The sequence below is a fragment of the Manacus vitellinus genome, unplaced genomic scaffold, assembly GCF_001715985.3.
Source record: "Manacus vitellinus isolate BGI_N305 unplaced genomic scaffold, ASM171598v3 scaffold_1_pilon, whole genome shotgun sequence".
NCBI lineage: Eukaryota > Metazoa > Chordata > Aves > Passeriformes > Pipridae > Manacus > Manacus vitellinus.
The window spans coordinates 46,796,067-46,814,437 of record NW_021939396.1 but is presented as its reverse complement, the minus strand read 5'-3'; the positions used below and the strand labels follow the sequence as shown (position 1 = coordinate 46,814,437).

Genomic DNA, 18,371 nt, shown 5'->3' with positions numbered 1-18,371 from the left:
CTTTCCAAGAATGGAAGAGAATGCTGGAATTTCCTAGGAATTAGTTCTTCTCTTACATTTCCTCACAACATTCCTGTAGTATTACGGCCCATAGTGAGACTGCTCTACACTCAAAACTTCACAAAACTAATTACCCTTCTTGAATTACTAAATTGGACCAACTATTAAAGACAGTCTTGAGAACTGCGGAGAAAGAGTTAGACTGACACAAAAAATAATAACATTTTAAGGCTTTTTCCTCTCAGAGGAAAATAGCCAAGCTTTTATATCAGCCTTACTCTTGTAGTGAGAATAATGATAGTTCTCTTGTAATTTGTTTTTTATATCCTGCCAATGTCCAGTCCTGCTGTCTCAGCCAAGGTAGGTGAGACACTGTTGTCATCAACAAATTGGTTGCAACAGGTTCTAAACCTGTTCTTGCTCAAAGAAGCTTCAGAAAATGCTTTAGACTGCATCCTTTGGTTCCCTTGAAGTAATTTTTCTCTAGTTAGCCTTTAGGTCAGAAATTAACTGCTGCTACCTCTCTTTGTTATCCAAAGTAGGACTTGGCCTATTTTTCAATGTGCCTTTATGAACCAACAGTCTTCTGTCCTTACACTGCTACACAACTAGTCAAGGAGAGAGAAATATTACCTAACTCGAATGGGGGGGTGGGGGCATGTGTGTTATCTGAATTTGCTTGTGAAAGAACTGAACAGCTTTTGATAGCTACGGGGAGGTATGTTGTAAACTCTCTGTAATGAATACTTGTAGACATGAATGTTTGTGCATACCTTCAGTATAAGAACAAGTTGAAGCCTGCACAATATTGTCTTACTTTTCAGAATTGCACCTCTCAGACTCTTCTGGAGAAGATTTTATATGATCACTGCATAAATCGGTAGAGTTCACACACAAGCATTATGCGACTTTTCTTCATGGAAGCTGGAGATGATCTATACATCATATACAATTTACATATAATTTATTCTCAATTGTAAAAGCATTTAATAATAGGTTTGATTTGAAAGAGAATTCATCTGTGACATCCGTTTATTGTAAATTATATTTGAAATAAGAGAGGATTTGGTACTTCAGATAATACTACTGCCTTCTTCAGGAAGAAAAGCAATCTCTCTCACAGAGAACTGCAAGCCAGCCTGATACTATAACATTTATATCTGCAGTAAATGTACTAATAGAACTGCCATGAATTACAAGGCTGAGAACAAGAGTCAAGTCATGTTTATCCAAGAATGTAATGATACATACAATAACTTCTCTGTCCTATACCTTTACCTTTTTACTTATGAAAAATTAAATTCCTGTTATTTGTGGAAGTGAATATAAAAGCCTAACTTAATGAATCAACCCTCCCAGCAAATCTGTATGAGAAGTCTCAACTGGTGAGAAGTCCCTGCTGTATCTCTAAGGTGTGTACATGGTGGTTTCGGTTTGGGGGGAGCAAGAGTCTTCTTTAAGCTCCCAAGTCAAAGGAAGACATAGAAAAGATCCCTTTTATTCCTGTACTTTTCAGACTCCAGTAAAAAGTTAAATGGCAAGCACAATGTTTTTTAAAGGCCTACCATCAGGTTCACTGTAAGACTCCAGTTTTAATAATGCACTCAGAATGAAGGAAGTAAAATTTCAGACAGTATCTTTTATGAGACCAGCTGACACTGCTGGCAGTAGACCAACTTTGAAGCACATCAGCCCTCCTTAAGTCTGTTATGCAAGCAGAACCTTTTCCACATTATACAGTCTTACAGCTATTTTGGGTGGTAATTTACCTGTGTTAATCAGTTACACAGTTTATCCAAATATGTGACACTCATGAAAACAAACTGTAGGCAAACACAGTTCATCCACATTGGACAGGGATTTACAGCTCAAGATGTAGTGCTTGTGGAAAGGGCTTTGGAGTGCTTAAAAACTTCAATATATAGCATCTATACTGTGGCATATCCAGAACTCAATGTCTCCATCACAGTTGGCACTAGTGCCCAATAATTCTGTAAAACCTACTGAATCACCAAAACCACTTCCTGCAGCACTTTCTGTAAATCATTTATCCAAGTACTGACCACGCCCAGCCCTGCTGAGCTGTATGAAATCATAGCCTAAGGTTGTGTGACTACAAGCACAAACAGCTTACATCTGTCATTTCAGGCCAGTTAGTTGCCCTCTTCAGAAAAGAGCCTTCCTTTCAAGTCTGTCATAAGATGTGGTCTTTTAGGAAGGGTTACTTTCCTGTAGTAAAATAATCTGAGTATATTCAAATATCAGCATGTCTACTTTTTCATATTCTGGTTAATTATGAAAATACTGCCCGTGCTGCAGAACGCTGGTTGAATTTGATGGTAGCTTCCAGTTCTGATCACTAGTTGTCTTGTAAGTATTATTAAAATGGGTAAGAATACACAATCTAAAAAATGATAAATGATACCACTGTGGGATCATTTTATGAACAAACATAGCTTTCTGCAGTTATTCAGAGCCTTTGACAACATTTAATGCAGCAAATTTTTTCAAGTCTGAGTGTTTAAATTCAGATGCCTAAATAAAAAATAGGCAAAGGTTTAGCAGGCTGACTGTATGTACTCATGATCACATTTCCAGAAGTGTTAGACTTACAGCTCTTACTGATTTTACTCAACATCTCTGACAATCACAGCAGGAGATCTGAAAGTTATGGACTATATTTGTACCTGGGGGAAAAAAAAAAGTAGTAAGTTTACACAGATGCAGGCTTCTGTCGGGGCATATCCTGATCTCTGCCTACAGCCTGAATAACTATGCAATATGCAGGACTGCTGTGCAAGTATTCTTGCCCTGCAGCCATGAACAAGAAGCAGCGCAGTTGCTGTGGCAGCCCATGTGATATTGTAATAGGGCAGCTGCTGTAGCTCCCCGCAGTTATGGAAGCATGTCGCATACACGACATGTTCTCTGACCTGTTTCACCTTGAAATATGCCATGCAGTAATTCCGGGTGGGCTTGCACTGACCTAGGTCTCCACCAAAGTCACAAGGTGGATATTCCACATGCAAGCTCCCAGTGTCCCATTTCTCATGTGGTAACAAAGTTATGCTGAATCCTAGGCATACAATAGGTGTATATATATATATAAATAAGTCTTGGTGCATAATTTCAGGGGTTTTTAGCTGGTCACACTAAAAATTTGGTGTTATTTGGTTGTAATAAGTCTGTATGGTTTGTGTTATAAAAAAAAGGTATTTTCTTTCCTGTTTCTCCTTGCACTTATGCTGGGCAAGACCTCTAGCCCAGTGCATCTGCATATGAAATGAAAGAAAATTTATAACAATAAGATCTTGCTACACTTAAAAAGGATGTATCACTCCCCCACCCCTCGGTAAATTATTTTGCTAGAGGCTACATCATTCTCTCTGAGTAGTATGTTGGGAGTTGACAGAGGCGTGAATAATTCACCGCGTATGAAGCCTCCCCGAGCTGAGCTGCAGCATGTTGGGCCAGCCTTTGATGCAGACTGGTTGGGCAGGTTCCTGGGCGCCCCGGGAACCGGTCTGATGGGTCTGTTATGCCAACAAATTCTGGTATGATTCCATGCTCTCCAGAATGCAGAAACCTGCCCAGCCAGTTAAATGAAAGGCATATTAGGTTATCCATTGCACATTGTATATATCTTAGGTGCAGCAGATCTCCTCTCGGCATTCTCTAGTGTGGTCCACAGTGGCTTCCTCATCTTACTTACACTTGAGGTTTATAGCTGGAGGGGAAGTCAATAGTAAATATTTATCACCCCGATCAAGAACAGAACTTTTCACAATTCAAACAGAAGGGTGAGTTTTGAAAATCTTTCTTTAAAATTAATTTAAGATAACCTTAAGCAAAAAATTTCTCTGATGCTTGAAGTGGTATAATGGCTATCTCCTTAATGTGTCTGAGTACTGCCCGTCTCAATGGTGTTTGTTGACAGGATTTTTGTGATTGCAGCTTTTTGACCCTTCTGTGTGCAGCTCAACATCATCTCCTCTGCAAGAGTATTTACTGGAGAGACAGTTCAATGAACCTAGCATGGGAGTGAGAGATAGAAACTCCACTGCCAATGACTTAGTATTTTGAGCAAGTCATTTAAGTATTGCCTGTTGATCTTCTCTTTTATACAGTGTTTTTATAATCCCTGTCTCACAACAGCACTGCTGTGACAAGGCATAGTGCCATTACAGTAAGATGTGCAGTTATTAATTCTTGCCAGACTAACTTTTTTAATTGTTCAATTTTATAAAGTAAATTAATTAAGTCTAGATTTACATATTCAGAATTAGCTTCATAGTAAGACAGGAAATGTACATTGTTACCGCTTGCCTTCTACATATTTATTAGAAATTTACCTGTTTGGAATGAGTAATGGTGGTGGCAATGGTAATAAAAAGCAGTCCTAATCATAAAGAGTAGGCTGACCTGAAAGTTCTACCTGTATCTGTGACTGAATCCATTCACAGGTTCTGTGTCAAATAAGAAAAATTAAACAGTGTGAAAACAAAAGCTGTGGAATCTGGTAACTGATTAACTACTGGAGCACAGAGGCACTTGCTGAGCTGAATAGAAAGGAATGAAGACAGGTTTTGTCATGCCTGTTAGGACAAAATAACTCTTTAACTTAAGTAAATGTGAATCTTCTCACCATCTGTGTAGCTACATTTTTTAAAACCTTCACATAACTACTTCCGTCTCCCAGGAAATCTTAATTTTGTCTATCTTTGCAGGAAACAATCACCATTCTCTTTGATGATGTGAAAAAAAAATATTCAGAATCAGTGGATATAAACCATTAGATACAAATATATCTATACAGGATTATGTAAGACTTTATGGTAGGAACACAACAGGAAGCTTTAATTATAAAGGTGTTTACTTGCCAGCTGTTTCCAGGTTGATGTTAAAATGAATATTATTCATTTGTAGAGTGCCAAGAAAAAGGCCTCCTGAGTACTTAAAAAAAAAAATCAATGAATTGAAATTACCTTCTAATTAGCAGTATTGTATCTATGTGTGGGTAAACAGAAAAAAAGCATAGGGAAAGTTTTGTATTCTCACAGAAGGTAATAACATTTATCAAGAAAAAAGTTTAATTTTCTTATCAGCTCTGTTGATTCTGCTATCAAATATGTAAGGAAAAATTATAAGGAATAAACCATTTTCCAAAGAAAAAATTATAGCTGGTTGAACTGTATGGTTTGCACAGGAAGTCTCTGTAGAGACTATAAAATGCTACAACAGAGCTTTGATTTCTAAAGCTTTAGGATTTTTACACAGCACATTTTTAAAATTCAAACTAAATAAACCACTTTTTCAAAATACTGCTTGCCACCCTCTCTCTCTCTCCTGTTTATGTGTTCTGTTTTATTCAGGTTTTCCTCAGCTGCTTTTTTTTAGGGGGCTGGAAGAGCAGGGGCCATTGTTTGGGGACTTTTTTTTTCCTCTCAAATGGTAAGATATTATTTCCTATATGTTGTTTCAGTTTGCTTGTTTTCTGGCCCTGAATTTATGTTGTTCACTACAGTAAAAGGTAGGTGGCATGATTTTGTGCACAGATCTGTAAACTTTTACTTCAGCTGAGATAAACACGCATAACTACTCAAACTACTCATGCAACCCTGAGAAACATCAGTAGGAGCAAAACATTTCCGCATGCAGCTAACACAAATAGGTGCTGCTGCTTAGAGCCTGAAGACCAGCAACACTGGTCTGGGGTCCTGCAACAGCATCCCTCAGGTTGCTTTTTTTATTTCCCTCCATCAAGACTCTCTAAGAGACCTGAGAGTTTCAGTCGAATAAGCCCTGGCTTTTTCTGACTGCAGATGAGGAGCAGTGAAAGCACTTCAAAGAAGAGGGTTTCTTAAAGTGAACAGTGTTACTGGCATCAGGGAATTTGATCTTGGCTTGATTTCAAAAGTGGCTACGCAAGCAGCTTGAGAAGAATCAAATTCAACTAGTGGGGGTGGTGGAGTGGCTCCTCCCTATTTTTCCAGAGAAAGCAACTACCTGTGCCAGACAGCAGTGGTGTTCTCTGTGTGCCCTCCCAGCTGTAAGAAATCATGCCATTCAGAGGACTGTCACCTCCTACACTCCCAGTTTAAATCCCATTTAGGCAGCAGCTGAACTGTGCCACATGCTCTTATATGCTGCATCTGAAGTTGGTCTCCTTTGATGTCCTCATTGGCAACTGCAACATGAAGTTCGTTGAATGAATATGATTAGAGAGTTAAACATTATATTTATCCCTCAGTTACAGATCTGCAAGTCAAGGAGGTTATGAACACATTGGCTGTGTATGTGCAATCCATTCAATCTCATGAAAATAAATAAGGACCTGCTATTTTATATATATATATATATATGTATGTGTATATACACATATAGGCAAAGAGTGAAATAGTTACCATTGTGCTTACAGCATATGAAATATTTAAATTGGACTTCCCATTTTAATTCAAAGCTGGTTTTAATCTTTCCATCTAAATTTAAAGTAATATAAGCAAAAAAAAGGGTAAGCCTTCTGCTAACCTCTTTTAGCCCTATTCTATTTAGCCTGCTGCTACCTGAATGGTTTGAAACACTGATGCAGCCTCTGCACTACACTTGAAAACAGGGGTGCATGTGTGAGAATAAAGGGCGATTTTTTATGTTATCTGTGATGCAACGTTGCACTACTCTTACAATAGAAATTCAGTCATTAGTTGATTTGCTGGTAAATTGTCCGGTCATCAAGAAGAAAGGTATCACCACTAAGGCATACCTGAAAATCAACAGTTCCACATACTATTATAAGATTAAACATTTCAGACCAGACAGGTCTAAAATGGGCCAGGATAAAATTAGACTCCCTTTTTATCAGAGCTGCTCGTGGATAAGTATTCTGTCACCTAATTTAATGTGCCATGTTAAGGGTTATTTTGAAATCTGGACATGAGCCATGACACCACAGGAAGTGTTGTATCTGTTCAAGCTCAACAAAGGTGAAGCATTTTTCCCACAGTTTTATTGTCTAGGTGTGTGTTTACTCTTATGTGGTGAACGAGATGCAGTTCCAGTCAGACAAGTCAGCTTAAAACATCCAGTATAGATGAATGTGGAATATCAGACTCTTCAGTAATTTTCTAATATGTTCAATGAGCCAGGGATCTATTCAGTCGCCATGTGATTATGGAATACATGAAATCAAATAAATCTGGAAGGGAGATAAGAGTAAAGTTCAACCATTAGTCTTAATCCATTATCACTTACTGTTGAGTAGATAAGAACAACACTGTAGAAGTCAGTGGATTTATGTTGTTGTAAAGTTCAACATGAGAGAATATGAGAACAAACTGCTCACACAGTTTATTGGGAAATAAAAGGGATGACATAATTATTTTCCAGAGTACCTCCTATAAATAGAAAGAAAGGTACAGTTTATGGTAAAATATCTCATCAATCAGTAAGAGGGCTATTTTATTGCTACTTATCAGATCTATGTGTATATTTAAGACATCCGTTTCTCTTAACTCTGAGGAAATGATTACTTGCCTACATCGCAAACTTTTAGATTATAGAAGCTTGAAAAGTAGAATGAAAAGCTGTCAACAAGCATTATTTAGGAGGACTGGAGTGTCTATCAGAACCTATTATTTTAGTTCACCATATGTGTACTGATATGATAATGGATCAAACTTACAATATGAGCAATCTCCTGCTGAGCTCCTGAATATCGCATTTATTTTATCTTAGTTGAAAACTAAGTGGTTAAACAACTGTGAGGAAGAAGCAGAAAAGTTAACTACAAGATTTTTTCAAAATACTTCTGAATTCATGGTAAGTATTTGATGGGAAACCAAGAGTATTTTCAACAAAGGTTAACAACAGATTTGAAGTCTGCTCAATCGCAGGTCATCTTGGACTTCTGTCTGACAGTATTTCAAAATACTTCAAAATTGTTGAAACGGTATTTCAGATCCAGTCCTATTTACGCTGTAGTTCCATATTTATGACACCTTCTGGAGATCTGAGTGATCTGAATACGTAACAAGAGTAAGATGGAACAGCTCCTAACAATTATTAAATACCTGAAAACATAACTTTTTAGATACTGCTATTTACAATCTAGAAAGTATGGGTTTGCAGCACTGGCCCTTGCAAACTGATCACCACTGTGTCTTCTAGTCATGCCACTAAGCTGTCTCTGTAGGTGTCCCTATACACATCCAAATGGTCCAGTGGAATCATGTGAAGGCAGAGCAGTAATAGTGAAAAGATGTATTTTGTTTCTATTTCACCACTAAGAACTACAAACTTAAAATCAAGGGGTTTATCTCATTGCAGACAGCAGGGTTGGTCCCAAGGAATGAAGGAACATTGATCCACAATTTGGGGGAAAAAATTGTGTTGCAAGAAGTCTCAAAAGTGACACCAAAGTTCATCTGCCTTATGCTATAATAATTATATGAGCCTACCTGTTTTCATACTCACATAAAACATCAAAATGTGCCCCAGGCTGTTCTGCTGTGCGCTAAAATGACAAACCATGGAAACCGTTCCGATCGAGAAGGCGAGGGGAAGCACTGCAAATGCATCTCAGTGTAAATCCCAGTAATCAGCAGATAAAAATCCTGGCTTGTCCCCTTGGCTTTCTTCTGGCAGCTCTCTGTGGAAACCTCAAGCACTGGGGCAGAGGAGGAGAGGGCTAGGACAATGCCTGATGACATTGATGGATGAACATGAGCCAGCAGTGTGCCCAGGTGGCCAGAAAGGCCAATGGCATCCTGGCTTGTACCAGAAATAGTCTGGCCATCTGGATCACCAGGCACTGGTGAGGCCACACCTCGAGTACTATGTTCAGTTCTGGGCCAGTAAGAACATTGAGGTGCTGGAGCACATCCACAGAAGGGCAACAGAGCTGGTGAACGGTCTGGAGCACAAGTCTTGTGAGGAGTGGCTGAGGGAGCTGAGGTTGTTCAGCGTGGAGAAGAGGAGGCTGAGGGGTGACTTTATCCCTCTCTACAACTGCCTGAAAGGAAGATGAGGCCAGGTGGGGGTCGGGCTCTTCTCCCAAGTAGCAAGTGACAGAATGAGAAGAAATGGCTTCAGGTTGTGGCAGCAGAAGTTTAGGTTAGGACATCAGGAGGAATTTCTTCACAGAAAGTGTGATTACACATTGGAATGGACTGCCCAGGGAGGTGGAAAAGTCACTGTCCCTGGAACTGCGTAAGGAAAGACTGAACGTGGCACTTAGTGCCATGGTCTAGTTGACATGGTGGTGCTGGGTCACAGGTTGGACTCGCTGATCTCCGAGATCTCTTCCACCCTAACCGATCCCGTGATCCTGCGTCACCGCTGGCACACGAACACCGCGCCTGCCGCACCCCTCCGGGCTGGGGGAGGGCAGGCAGACCCTCTACGCCCTACTCTCGCTCGCGAGAGTAGCGCGGACGCAATCGCGAGAGGCTGCCCGCGCCCCCTCCCCCCCGGCAGGGAAGGTGCTCGCTCCAGCTTTTCCTATTTTTCCGCCGCTCGCGGCGGACCGCCGGAGCCAACAGGTAACGGCGCGCGCGCCGCTCCCGCTCCGCCCGGGGACAGGCGCCACAGCCCCGCCAGGCCGGGCCCCCGCCGGGCGCGCTGCCGGCATTGCCCCGCCTGACCCAGGAAGGGGCGGGTTGGACATGCCCGACCCCTCCCCGGCCGTCCCGGCTGCTGGGCGTGACCCAAGCCTGGCGGGAAGCTCCCATGGCAGGATTTCCCAGAGCATCCCGGCGTGTCTCTCGAGTGAGTTTTCTGTGCGGTGTTCGTGCAGGAGGGAAAGGAGAATAAAGTTCACCGCCGGGAGGTAGAGGAGAGTTGAGTCTGTAGGAGCAGCCTGGTGCCCAGGGTTTCTGGTGGGGATCGGGGCTCCGTGTGCTCCCCCGAATCCCGGAGAGGCGGCGTGTTCCCGGCGGAGAGGTGTAAACACGGATAAGCAGCCTCGGCGCGCTGTCGGTGCTGCGGCATTGCTGGAGGCAATCACTCGTGAAGCCCTGCAGAGCCCTACGGCGCCGGAGGGAGATGCTGTGTGGAAGAAGAGGGAAATGGACGTATTTAAGTGGTTCTATGAGAGCGTCAGTCGGCAGGATATCCGGGAGAGGGGTTGGCGTGGTGCTTCCAGCCCCCCTCAGGCAGCTTCCAGTCCTGTCCCTGCTTGCAAGTGTCTGTACATCCAGCTCAGGTGTTTGGTTTTATTTTCCCGAAGGACTGGAAAGCCCTTTCTTAGGACTGGAGAATAAGCCATCACTTTTACACCTGTGCATCTGCCCGGGCCTGTCAAAGGCTCGATCTAAACCGTTGTTAGGGTTCCTGTAGTTTAAGGCAGGTTGAACGCCTGTAGGAAGCAATGTATCGTTTTGGGATCTTGAAACAGGTTAAGCTTGGGAAAATTAGTTGCCTTTTTTTTTTCTCTTTGTATTTAGTCGACGTACTAATCATTTGCAGAAACTCCGAGCAAGTTTTGTGCGGTTTTTTTTTTCAAAGTCATATTGGGGAAAAAAAAACAAAACCAAAACCAAAACAAACACTAGGGACAGCATTTACTGTCTAGAGTCAGACGACTTATCCTAGGAAATGATTAATCTGACATACTCAAATCTAAAACAGCAAGTGAAAGCAGGTTTGTGGTTTTCACTGCCCTAGCGCTTGACAGAGGAAAAAGATTGAAATATCTGTTGTTGAAGGTGGAAAAACAAGAGTTTAAAAGACATTCCTAATGTCACTAGGCAATTGGTCCCACGAAGAAGCATTGTGAGATGGCTTAATGTGGCTGCACAAAAAGTGGAGCATTTCAGCTGCAGAGGTGCAAGCAGATTGCTGTTACTTCCACCAAGGAATTGTAGTCATTGCTAATTTGAAAAGTTAATTTTATTTTCTATTAAGGACTTCTTTGAAGATAACATTTACTAGGTTGAAACCAAATACTGAAATAGGCTCTGAATTTTCTATGGACAGAGCATGTTAAAGCGTTACTTTGATGTCTAAGTATCCTTCTACTGTAGAAAATGTACAGTTCAAGTGTTCCTGTGCTATTGAGAATAATGTTTTGTTCCATTATTTTTATTCCATTTTAAAGATAGCCAGACTGAAAAAAAAGTGACTTAAAACTGTGCACAGAGATATGAGAAAGGAGAGTGGAACCAAAGCCTCCAGGCCCTACACTTGGTTACTGACCACTGGACTGAACACTTTATCATGGTGAATCTAGGGGACCAGCTGAACCAGTAGCTGCACCCAGATATTCCAAGTTGCTTGAAGACTCTCAAGGAAGGAAATGCAGCTTCTTGGCTAATTGTAGACCTTGTATCTTTTGAACTACAACTCTAACTTGTGCCTCAAAAATTTGGGAGCAAATTGCTCCTTTTATTTGTGTATGTAGACATAGTGGTTTGCTTGCTCAGGCTGCTAATTTAGGAAGAGAACAAAAAACCCAAGATTTTTTTTTTTATTTCTTGTATTTTGTATTACAGAGTCATAGAGATAGCCATGTCCAGCTGGTAATGACACAGTGCCTGTTCAAAAGTGTTTGTTTAAAACTGACTGCGTAAAAATGGTGAAAACTTAGAATGGCCAGTTTTACACACAGGGAACTGAAGGATAAAAATTATAGGAGTGTTTCAGTATTGGACACCCAGTGCCGATAAAATTGAATCTTACCTTGGCTCGGATCCAGATTTGAGTACTGTGCTTCCCCTGAAGTTTACCTGAGGGCATCATCTTTGCTAAGAAACCCTTCAAAACAGATAGAATTGTGGGTAAGACTATCCTGAGCTGTGTAGGCAGTCAAGCTTTTAAGACAGAGCTATCTGACTTTGGTAGTTCTCCTCAAATATTAATGTTTTGGAGATTTATTAATTTTGCGATTACTCTCCGATTTTCTTTTCATCAGGGAGTGGGAATCATTTCACTGTAGAATTAGGAAGATTTCAAGGGGATGTGAGCTTTTCTTTGCAAAAGGATGTCATTCGAATCCATGTTTATGTAAAGGATGTATATACACAAATAAATCTGTGATAAAACTTTGACAAATGCTTTTGCTGGCAGCCAGATTTTGGCTCACGGATTTGGGTTACTTTTGGAAAACAGGAATTCTGTTTAACTGTATCTTTACATAGGAAAAGCATAAAGACTCCTAAGTATCTTAATCTAATTTTAACTTGATACCTTTTTAAGGGGAGGGAAACTCTGTTAGTTTGTAATTCTTTGCAGCAAAATACTTAGGATCATCAGGGCCTTCAGGGTGACTGTCAGTATAAAAGTATATAAGTATATATAATATATGTATCCTCAACAAGGATAGACAGTAAATTTTGTAGTTCATCTATGGCTACAAGTTATACTCTGATACATGCAAACATAAGTGTTGTCATTCTGTTGTTACAGGTATACACCTGTCTTCAGAAACAGCTTCATAACTATGTAATTTAAAATACAAAGTTTGAGAGTGAGCCAGTTCTGCAAATAAATCAAGGAAGCTGGGAGCAGAAAAAAGCAAGATGAATGCATCTGGAGGAAGCTGTGGGAGCCCTAGTTCTGCAGAACCTTCAGGAGATTTCTTCAAGGAATTGTGGTCCAAACTGAAAGAATGTCATGATAAAGAAGTACAAGGTAAATCGTTTAAGTTTGGGCTTGTCAGGTTAAAGTTTGGATTTGTCAATTGCCACCGGAAGACTTTGAACCTAAATACTTTGCATGGAACTAAATAGATTTTGTGTCTTAAGTTATGCAGAAAGTTGATTGGATGATTACAAATGATCCTTACAGATTGACCACCTAAGCCTGTTATAACAGGATTAAGCTATCAACAAGTATAAATGATTTGCTAGGTCAGTGAAGAAAAAGTAACACAATATTACATGGAATTTGTGCTTGCTTAGAAAATATTTAAATGGTACTTTACCTTTAATGGATTATGATTCAAAGTTTCGAAACCATGTTATTCAATGAATTTTTTTTCTTCTTTCTTTGGCTTTAGTTACTTTAGGTACATTAAAACGATTTGCATTGTTTATTTTCCCTAACTTGTGCGAAATACCACTGTAGATTAATGTTACTGAAATGAAAAGTATTCCTTCGCTTTGTAGTGTTCTAAATTTTCTCAGCAAAATTTATAATATTTTTATAAATGTTTATTCTTACTTTATATTTTGTGATGTGTGATAACAGTTTTACTACAGATTGACTGTTAGTGTCTGTTCATTCTTCAGTAGTTCAGGAAAGATGAATTATTGCACTATATGTGTTGCAATTGTAATATCGTTTTACAGGTGGTATTCATAAATTTTTTTGCTAGAAACTTTTCATAAGAAGTTAACGTTTTGTTCTGCTAATCTAAAGTCACATGTATAGATTCAATAGTTTGCAGCACTGGGCTGTGACACTTCGTGTTGTTAATTATTACAAACAAACAAAAAATCCCAACAACCAATCAAAAAAAAACATTTATCATTTTGATACCTGAAAGGAAAGATGTACCAGAAAGTAGCATTTTGTTACACTAAAGAAAAGTATATGTTAACCATGTGAAATATAATTTTATGTTGTGTTACAAAACACACCGAAAATTTACTTTTTCTTAATGACTTTTTTTTTTTAATTGTTGATGGTTCTTTTCGGAGTGGGTGTGATATCAACCACAGGTAAATGCGGAAGTACTGTCAGGATGGGATCTGGCAATCCGTGGCGTGTCTGAACAACAGAAACTGTACAAACAAAAAGCTCCCATGTAGAAAGCTGTGCTAAGTGACCCTTTCTCTAGTTTCTTGGGATGTGCAGCACGTGATTTTAAAGTTTTGGTTTTCTTTATGCAAGCAAGATACTCTTTAGAATGCAGGCTGGGTGTGGCCAGGTAATTTTGCCACCAGGCAGTCTTTTTCATGCCTAGCCCTTTGTCAGTATGTCCTACACCGCACTGTGTTAGGTAAAATTAGGTCTTCCATGATAACATCAAAGACATGCCTGAAGGATAGTTAATTTTTTCAGAAGGTGGGGATCCTCTTATAGAAAATGGTACTGGAAGATATTTTAGAAACATCAAACACAGGCTTGCCTGGACTTTGCTTGTTCCTGAAGTCTATAAATAAGAATTAAAATTGACTCATGAGTTTCCAATCTAAATGTCAGCAAAAAATTATTTTAAAGGTGGTGGAAGATGGATTAAGGGAAAGTTAGTAGTTGGAGGAAAAATCTTTTGGTGTGTACAATGCATAGCATACTGAACACTGAAATGGTGGAATTCTTATTATTTGTTAACAATCCATGACAAGTAGAATTTATGACACAGGAACTTGAAATGGTTGGACATATTGTGTAAGTTATATCTATAGAATATAGACTAGAGAATACTTTAAACTCACACAGTTTGAAATGGATTTTATTGAATTTTGGTATTACTTTATTGTAAAGGGTGTGTTTTTCCATTGTTATCTAAAGAAAAATCCAGCTTCTTACTCTTTTAAAATGATGACTTGCAAAAAATTCCAAATTTTGGCCCTCTTCAGACAAAACAGCTATCATTTAGCTCAAATTCATTATGAGACAATTGGTAGGACACCTACAACCTAGTTTCCAAAGATGCTGGGCACGGTCAGTGTCAGTTGACTTTTCGTAGAGTTCAGAAGTGCTCAGCAGCTCAGAATAATGGTGATTATATTTGCTTTTATTTCCTATCTGTAGAATGTGTGGGATACTTGCACAGTGCTCACAAAATTGAAAGGAATTTACTAATGCTTTTTGTAAAGTTACTTATTTCTACAGGTGTTAATTCTTACCTCTGGCTTGAAATAATTATGTAGATACTTGGTGCATATGGATCTTATCAAGGTGGTTTCTGAGGATTAATTCAAGTCTAAAGCTCTGTACTAAAAAAATATATTTTATATATATATGTTTCGGCACAGAAGTGTAAGCAGAGTTTCATGTACAAGAAATAGCCTAGCTTTTTTTCAATTATTCCTTACCTCTGAAAAGCTGAAGATATCAATAGAGAAAAAACTGTAGTCAGAGATGCAGAGAAAACTATGAGGAAAGCAATCCTGTTGATAGATTGCTGTAGGAAAGGAAATAGCTGGAAGGTCCTCAAAAGTAAATAATTACAGAAAATGGAGCTGGAAGGGATTTTAGAAGGTCATCTAGTCCATCTGTATACCCTTAAGGTAGGATTATGTCTGTGTCATTGCTGACAGAAGCTTGTCCAACCTGTTTCAAGAAAACATTAGTGATAAAAATTCTGCAGTTTTCCCAGACACTGTCAGTTCTAGGAAAATGCATTTAATGCATTTGAAAATTCATCACAACAGAAATTGCCATAGCCATTAATGGAAATGTTACAGGTATGTAGTCTAATCAAGTAGCAAGGTTCATAAAATAGTGTTGTGTGTTTTATTAATCTGCTTAATGACAGTTTAAAGAAGATCTCCATCACCTTAATGGGGATAGTGTGCCTTTTACTAATGCTCATAGGAGCTTTAGGCAATGTAGATTTATATAGTCTGCAGCTTGTCTATTCCATAGAAATATTGTGTGAAAGATAAAATTGAATTGGGAAGTTACATAGTTCAATTCCACATAGATTTATATACTCACTAGAGTGTTAAATAAGGAAACCCAAAAAAGCAAAGCTCCTCAAATGAGTATGCTTAAAAACTCGCAGTGCCCTGGAAAAGCAAAAGGAAGCGATTATACCCGATGTAGTAATTCAATGCTCTTGGATAAATGTAACAGACTGGTTTCCTGCCTTCTCATTGCAGTCATTGAACTAAGAAAAAATGCAACCTTTAAGTAACTAGTTTAGTTCCTCCTGAATTCAGGTGAGAGGGGAGATAGTGTTACCTGTAGCACAGTAGTGGGCCTTTTGAGCCCTGCCTCTTCAATTGGTGGCTCAGGTTGCCAAAGTTACAATCCTAAATACTTGCTGAACAGACTACCTGTTCATACAGGAGATGCATTGTTGTGCAGCTTCATTCCTTCCGACGGGTGTGGAGCAGCATTAAAGCTTTATAGGGGTTCTAATTGCAGATGCCTAATTGACTTGATGAATAGCAACTACTTAAAAAAATAAACCCTCTTTCTGTGCTGATCTGCATGATAGAACATAACATCTCACAGGTGCTGAACACTTGGAGATAAAAGAAATCTTGCTGTATTTCCTAACTATTTTTTTAAATGGTCTTTCTGCATTTTTATCTCGTTGTCTCACTGGCATCTTGAAGCAAGCATGGGGTCACTGAGGCTGTGGCTGGCCTGATGTTGTAAGTGGCCTGAAGAGTGAACCTTCTCAAGCAAATTGTTTCCCCTTTGTTCCCAGTTGAGTGTGGTAGGGGAGAAAAAAAAAAAAGTCTGTTAGCTGCCTTAACATACATTTTCTATAGTAGTATCAACTCTGTGTTTTGGCTTAAATTCAGACTTGTTGAAAGTTTTCTTAAAAGTGTTCTGGTTTCATAAGTTTATCCTATTATCCAAAATTCATAATGCTTTTGCAAGAGAGCTTACAAGACACCTAAAGTTCAACTTGAAGTTGGTAGCAGCCTTTCATAGTTAGAAGAAAATAATGGCACTAGGAAAAAATTATGTTGTTTTCTGATGTCACACAAAAATTTCTGTTGGATTTGTATTTAAGAAAATGTTCTATCATTGTGGTCTGATTATTTGACCATTTATTTGAATAGAAATGGCTAGCTTGTGTGTGGGTAATCACATAGCACTGCATCCAGCTTGTTAAGCTGTGCTGTACTTGGAGCACCTTTGCCTTCCTGCCCCTGTGCACATACAAATGCACCCAAAGCCTTGCAAGCAGATTGGTTGGACAGTGTTCTGTCCCCTGGGCTGTCAGGAGGCCACTTCTGCTGAGAACATTAGTTGTATTTGCAGACCGTTTTACTTCTGCACAGAATACATGTTTAGGAGTGTGGGAGTCTTACTGGGAGAAAGGCCACAGATGAAATATCATTCCTCAATTCACCTTAAGATCTTCCAAAGAAGCTTTGGCTGAGAGAGTCTGGTACTTCATCTCCAATGGAGTGTGTTGTCCTTTTGTGCTTTAAAGCCTTGGATCACATATTTTTAGTGTTTCCTTTCTGCATATACACTGTAATGCATTTCACAGTTCAGTGGTTGGGTGCTTCATTTCCAGTGTAGTATTATGCATTTATGTGCACACAGAACATAATTTATGCTACTTAGGTGGACATAGTCAATGAAAATATATTGATGGTGCTGCCTATTCATGTGTGGTTTTTTTACATAAGTGTTTTATACCTGTTTAAGTGGGAATCTGAGTGTTTGTTTAAGTCCCTCTTTCCTAGAGATTATAATAACTATATTTGTTTCCAAGATCCTGTAAAACATACTTGAAAAGTCCAGAATGAACCAATAACTTAGTTGGTTAGAGCACAGTCCTGATAATGCCAAGGTTGTGGGTTTGATCCCCATAGGGGCCATTCACTTACGAGTTGGACTCGATGATACTTTTGGGTCCCTTCCAACTCAGAATATTCTGTGATTTCTGTGATCTTCTCTCCAGATTAGTGACATTTTTTTTGTCTCTTTGCAGATGTCATTGGCAAAAGGAAAGTTAATTTATTGTTTCACTAATTTTTTAAAATCAGAATTCTATAACATGCATTTTCTTCTTTCTACTTTTCAGGCTTACAGCTGAAAATATCTAAGTTAAAAAAGGAAAGATGCTTGTAAGTACTCATCCCAATGATCTAATTTATTAAAGGAGAGTCAGACTGCCATTAATGAGCTGTAATTTTTGTAAGATCAATTCAGATTTCATGGAATCTTCCTTCAGTTGTGTACAAAACTCTGCTCACTTTAGTAATTCAAGTGAAATCATCTGAAGATGTGCGTAACTGTTTATAGGGTATGTAACCTGAACACTGCGTTTGCCTTCTTTGCAAAAGTGACTCCTACAGTATTCTTATCTATAGTATTTCTAGGATGCCAGTCAAGATGTTGGCATTGCTAATACAAAAGAGAATTAAGGAGACATTTTAAAATTGAGGTCAAATCTGTAAAGTGAAGTAAGGGACAAGACAAGAAGCCAACTTTATTTAGATTTTTTCTTTTTGGCTTTTAATATCAGGTATTGTGCATCAACTCAGCTTTCAGTCATTCAGTAAAGATTCTGCTAATAGTCTTGCTAATTTTCACTCAATTCTTATATTTTAAGACATATCCAACTTCTTTTGCAGTCATTATATGCTACTTATTTTTAGTTCTGTTCATTAGAAGCAATTTGGGAAAAACCTGAATTACAAGATTTACCTGTACAGTAGAATTATAATATGTATTTACAGCATTAAATTAGCATTTCTTTTCTTTCTGCTGACTACAGCCATATTTAATTAAAT

The 18,371-nt window shown here is 39.0% G+C and overlaps 1 protein-coding gene across 2 annotated transcripts in view; it reads left to right on the top strand.

Annotated features, from left to right (window-relative positions):
* Positions 1 to 5,495: 5,495 nt before the first annotated feature.
* Positions 5,496 to 18,371, top strand: part of RBBP8 (RB binding protein 8, endonuclease) — a 41,420-nt gene continuing 28,544 nt past the window's right edge. The window contains exons 1-3 of one of the 2 annotated variants that reach the window (XM_018081028.2): positions 5,496 to 5,530; positions 12,400 to 12,624; positions 17,660 to 17,702. In XM_018081028.2, coding sequence (XP_017936517.1) covers positions 12,513 to 12,624; positions 17,660 to 17,702 — 155 coding nt within the window. In that variant the 5' untranslated portion in view covers positions 5,496 to 5,530; positions 12,400 to 12,512. Of the gene's footprint in view, positions 5,531 to 9,631; positions 9,763 to 12,399; positions 12,625 to 17,659; positions 17,703 to 18,371 lie in introns of those variants that run through there. The other variant, XM_018081017.2, reaches the window with a different exon arrangement.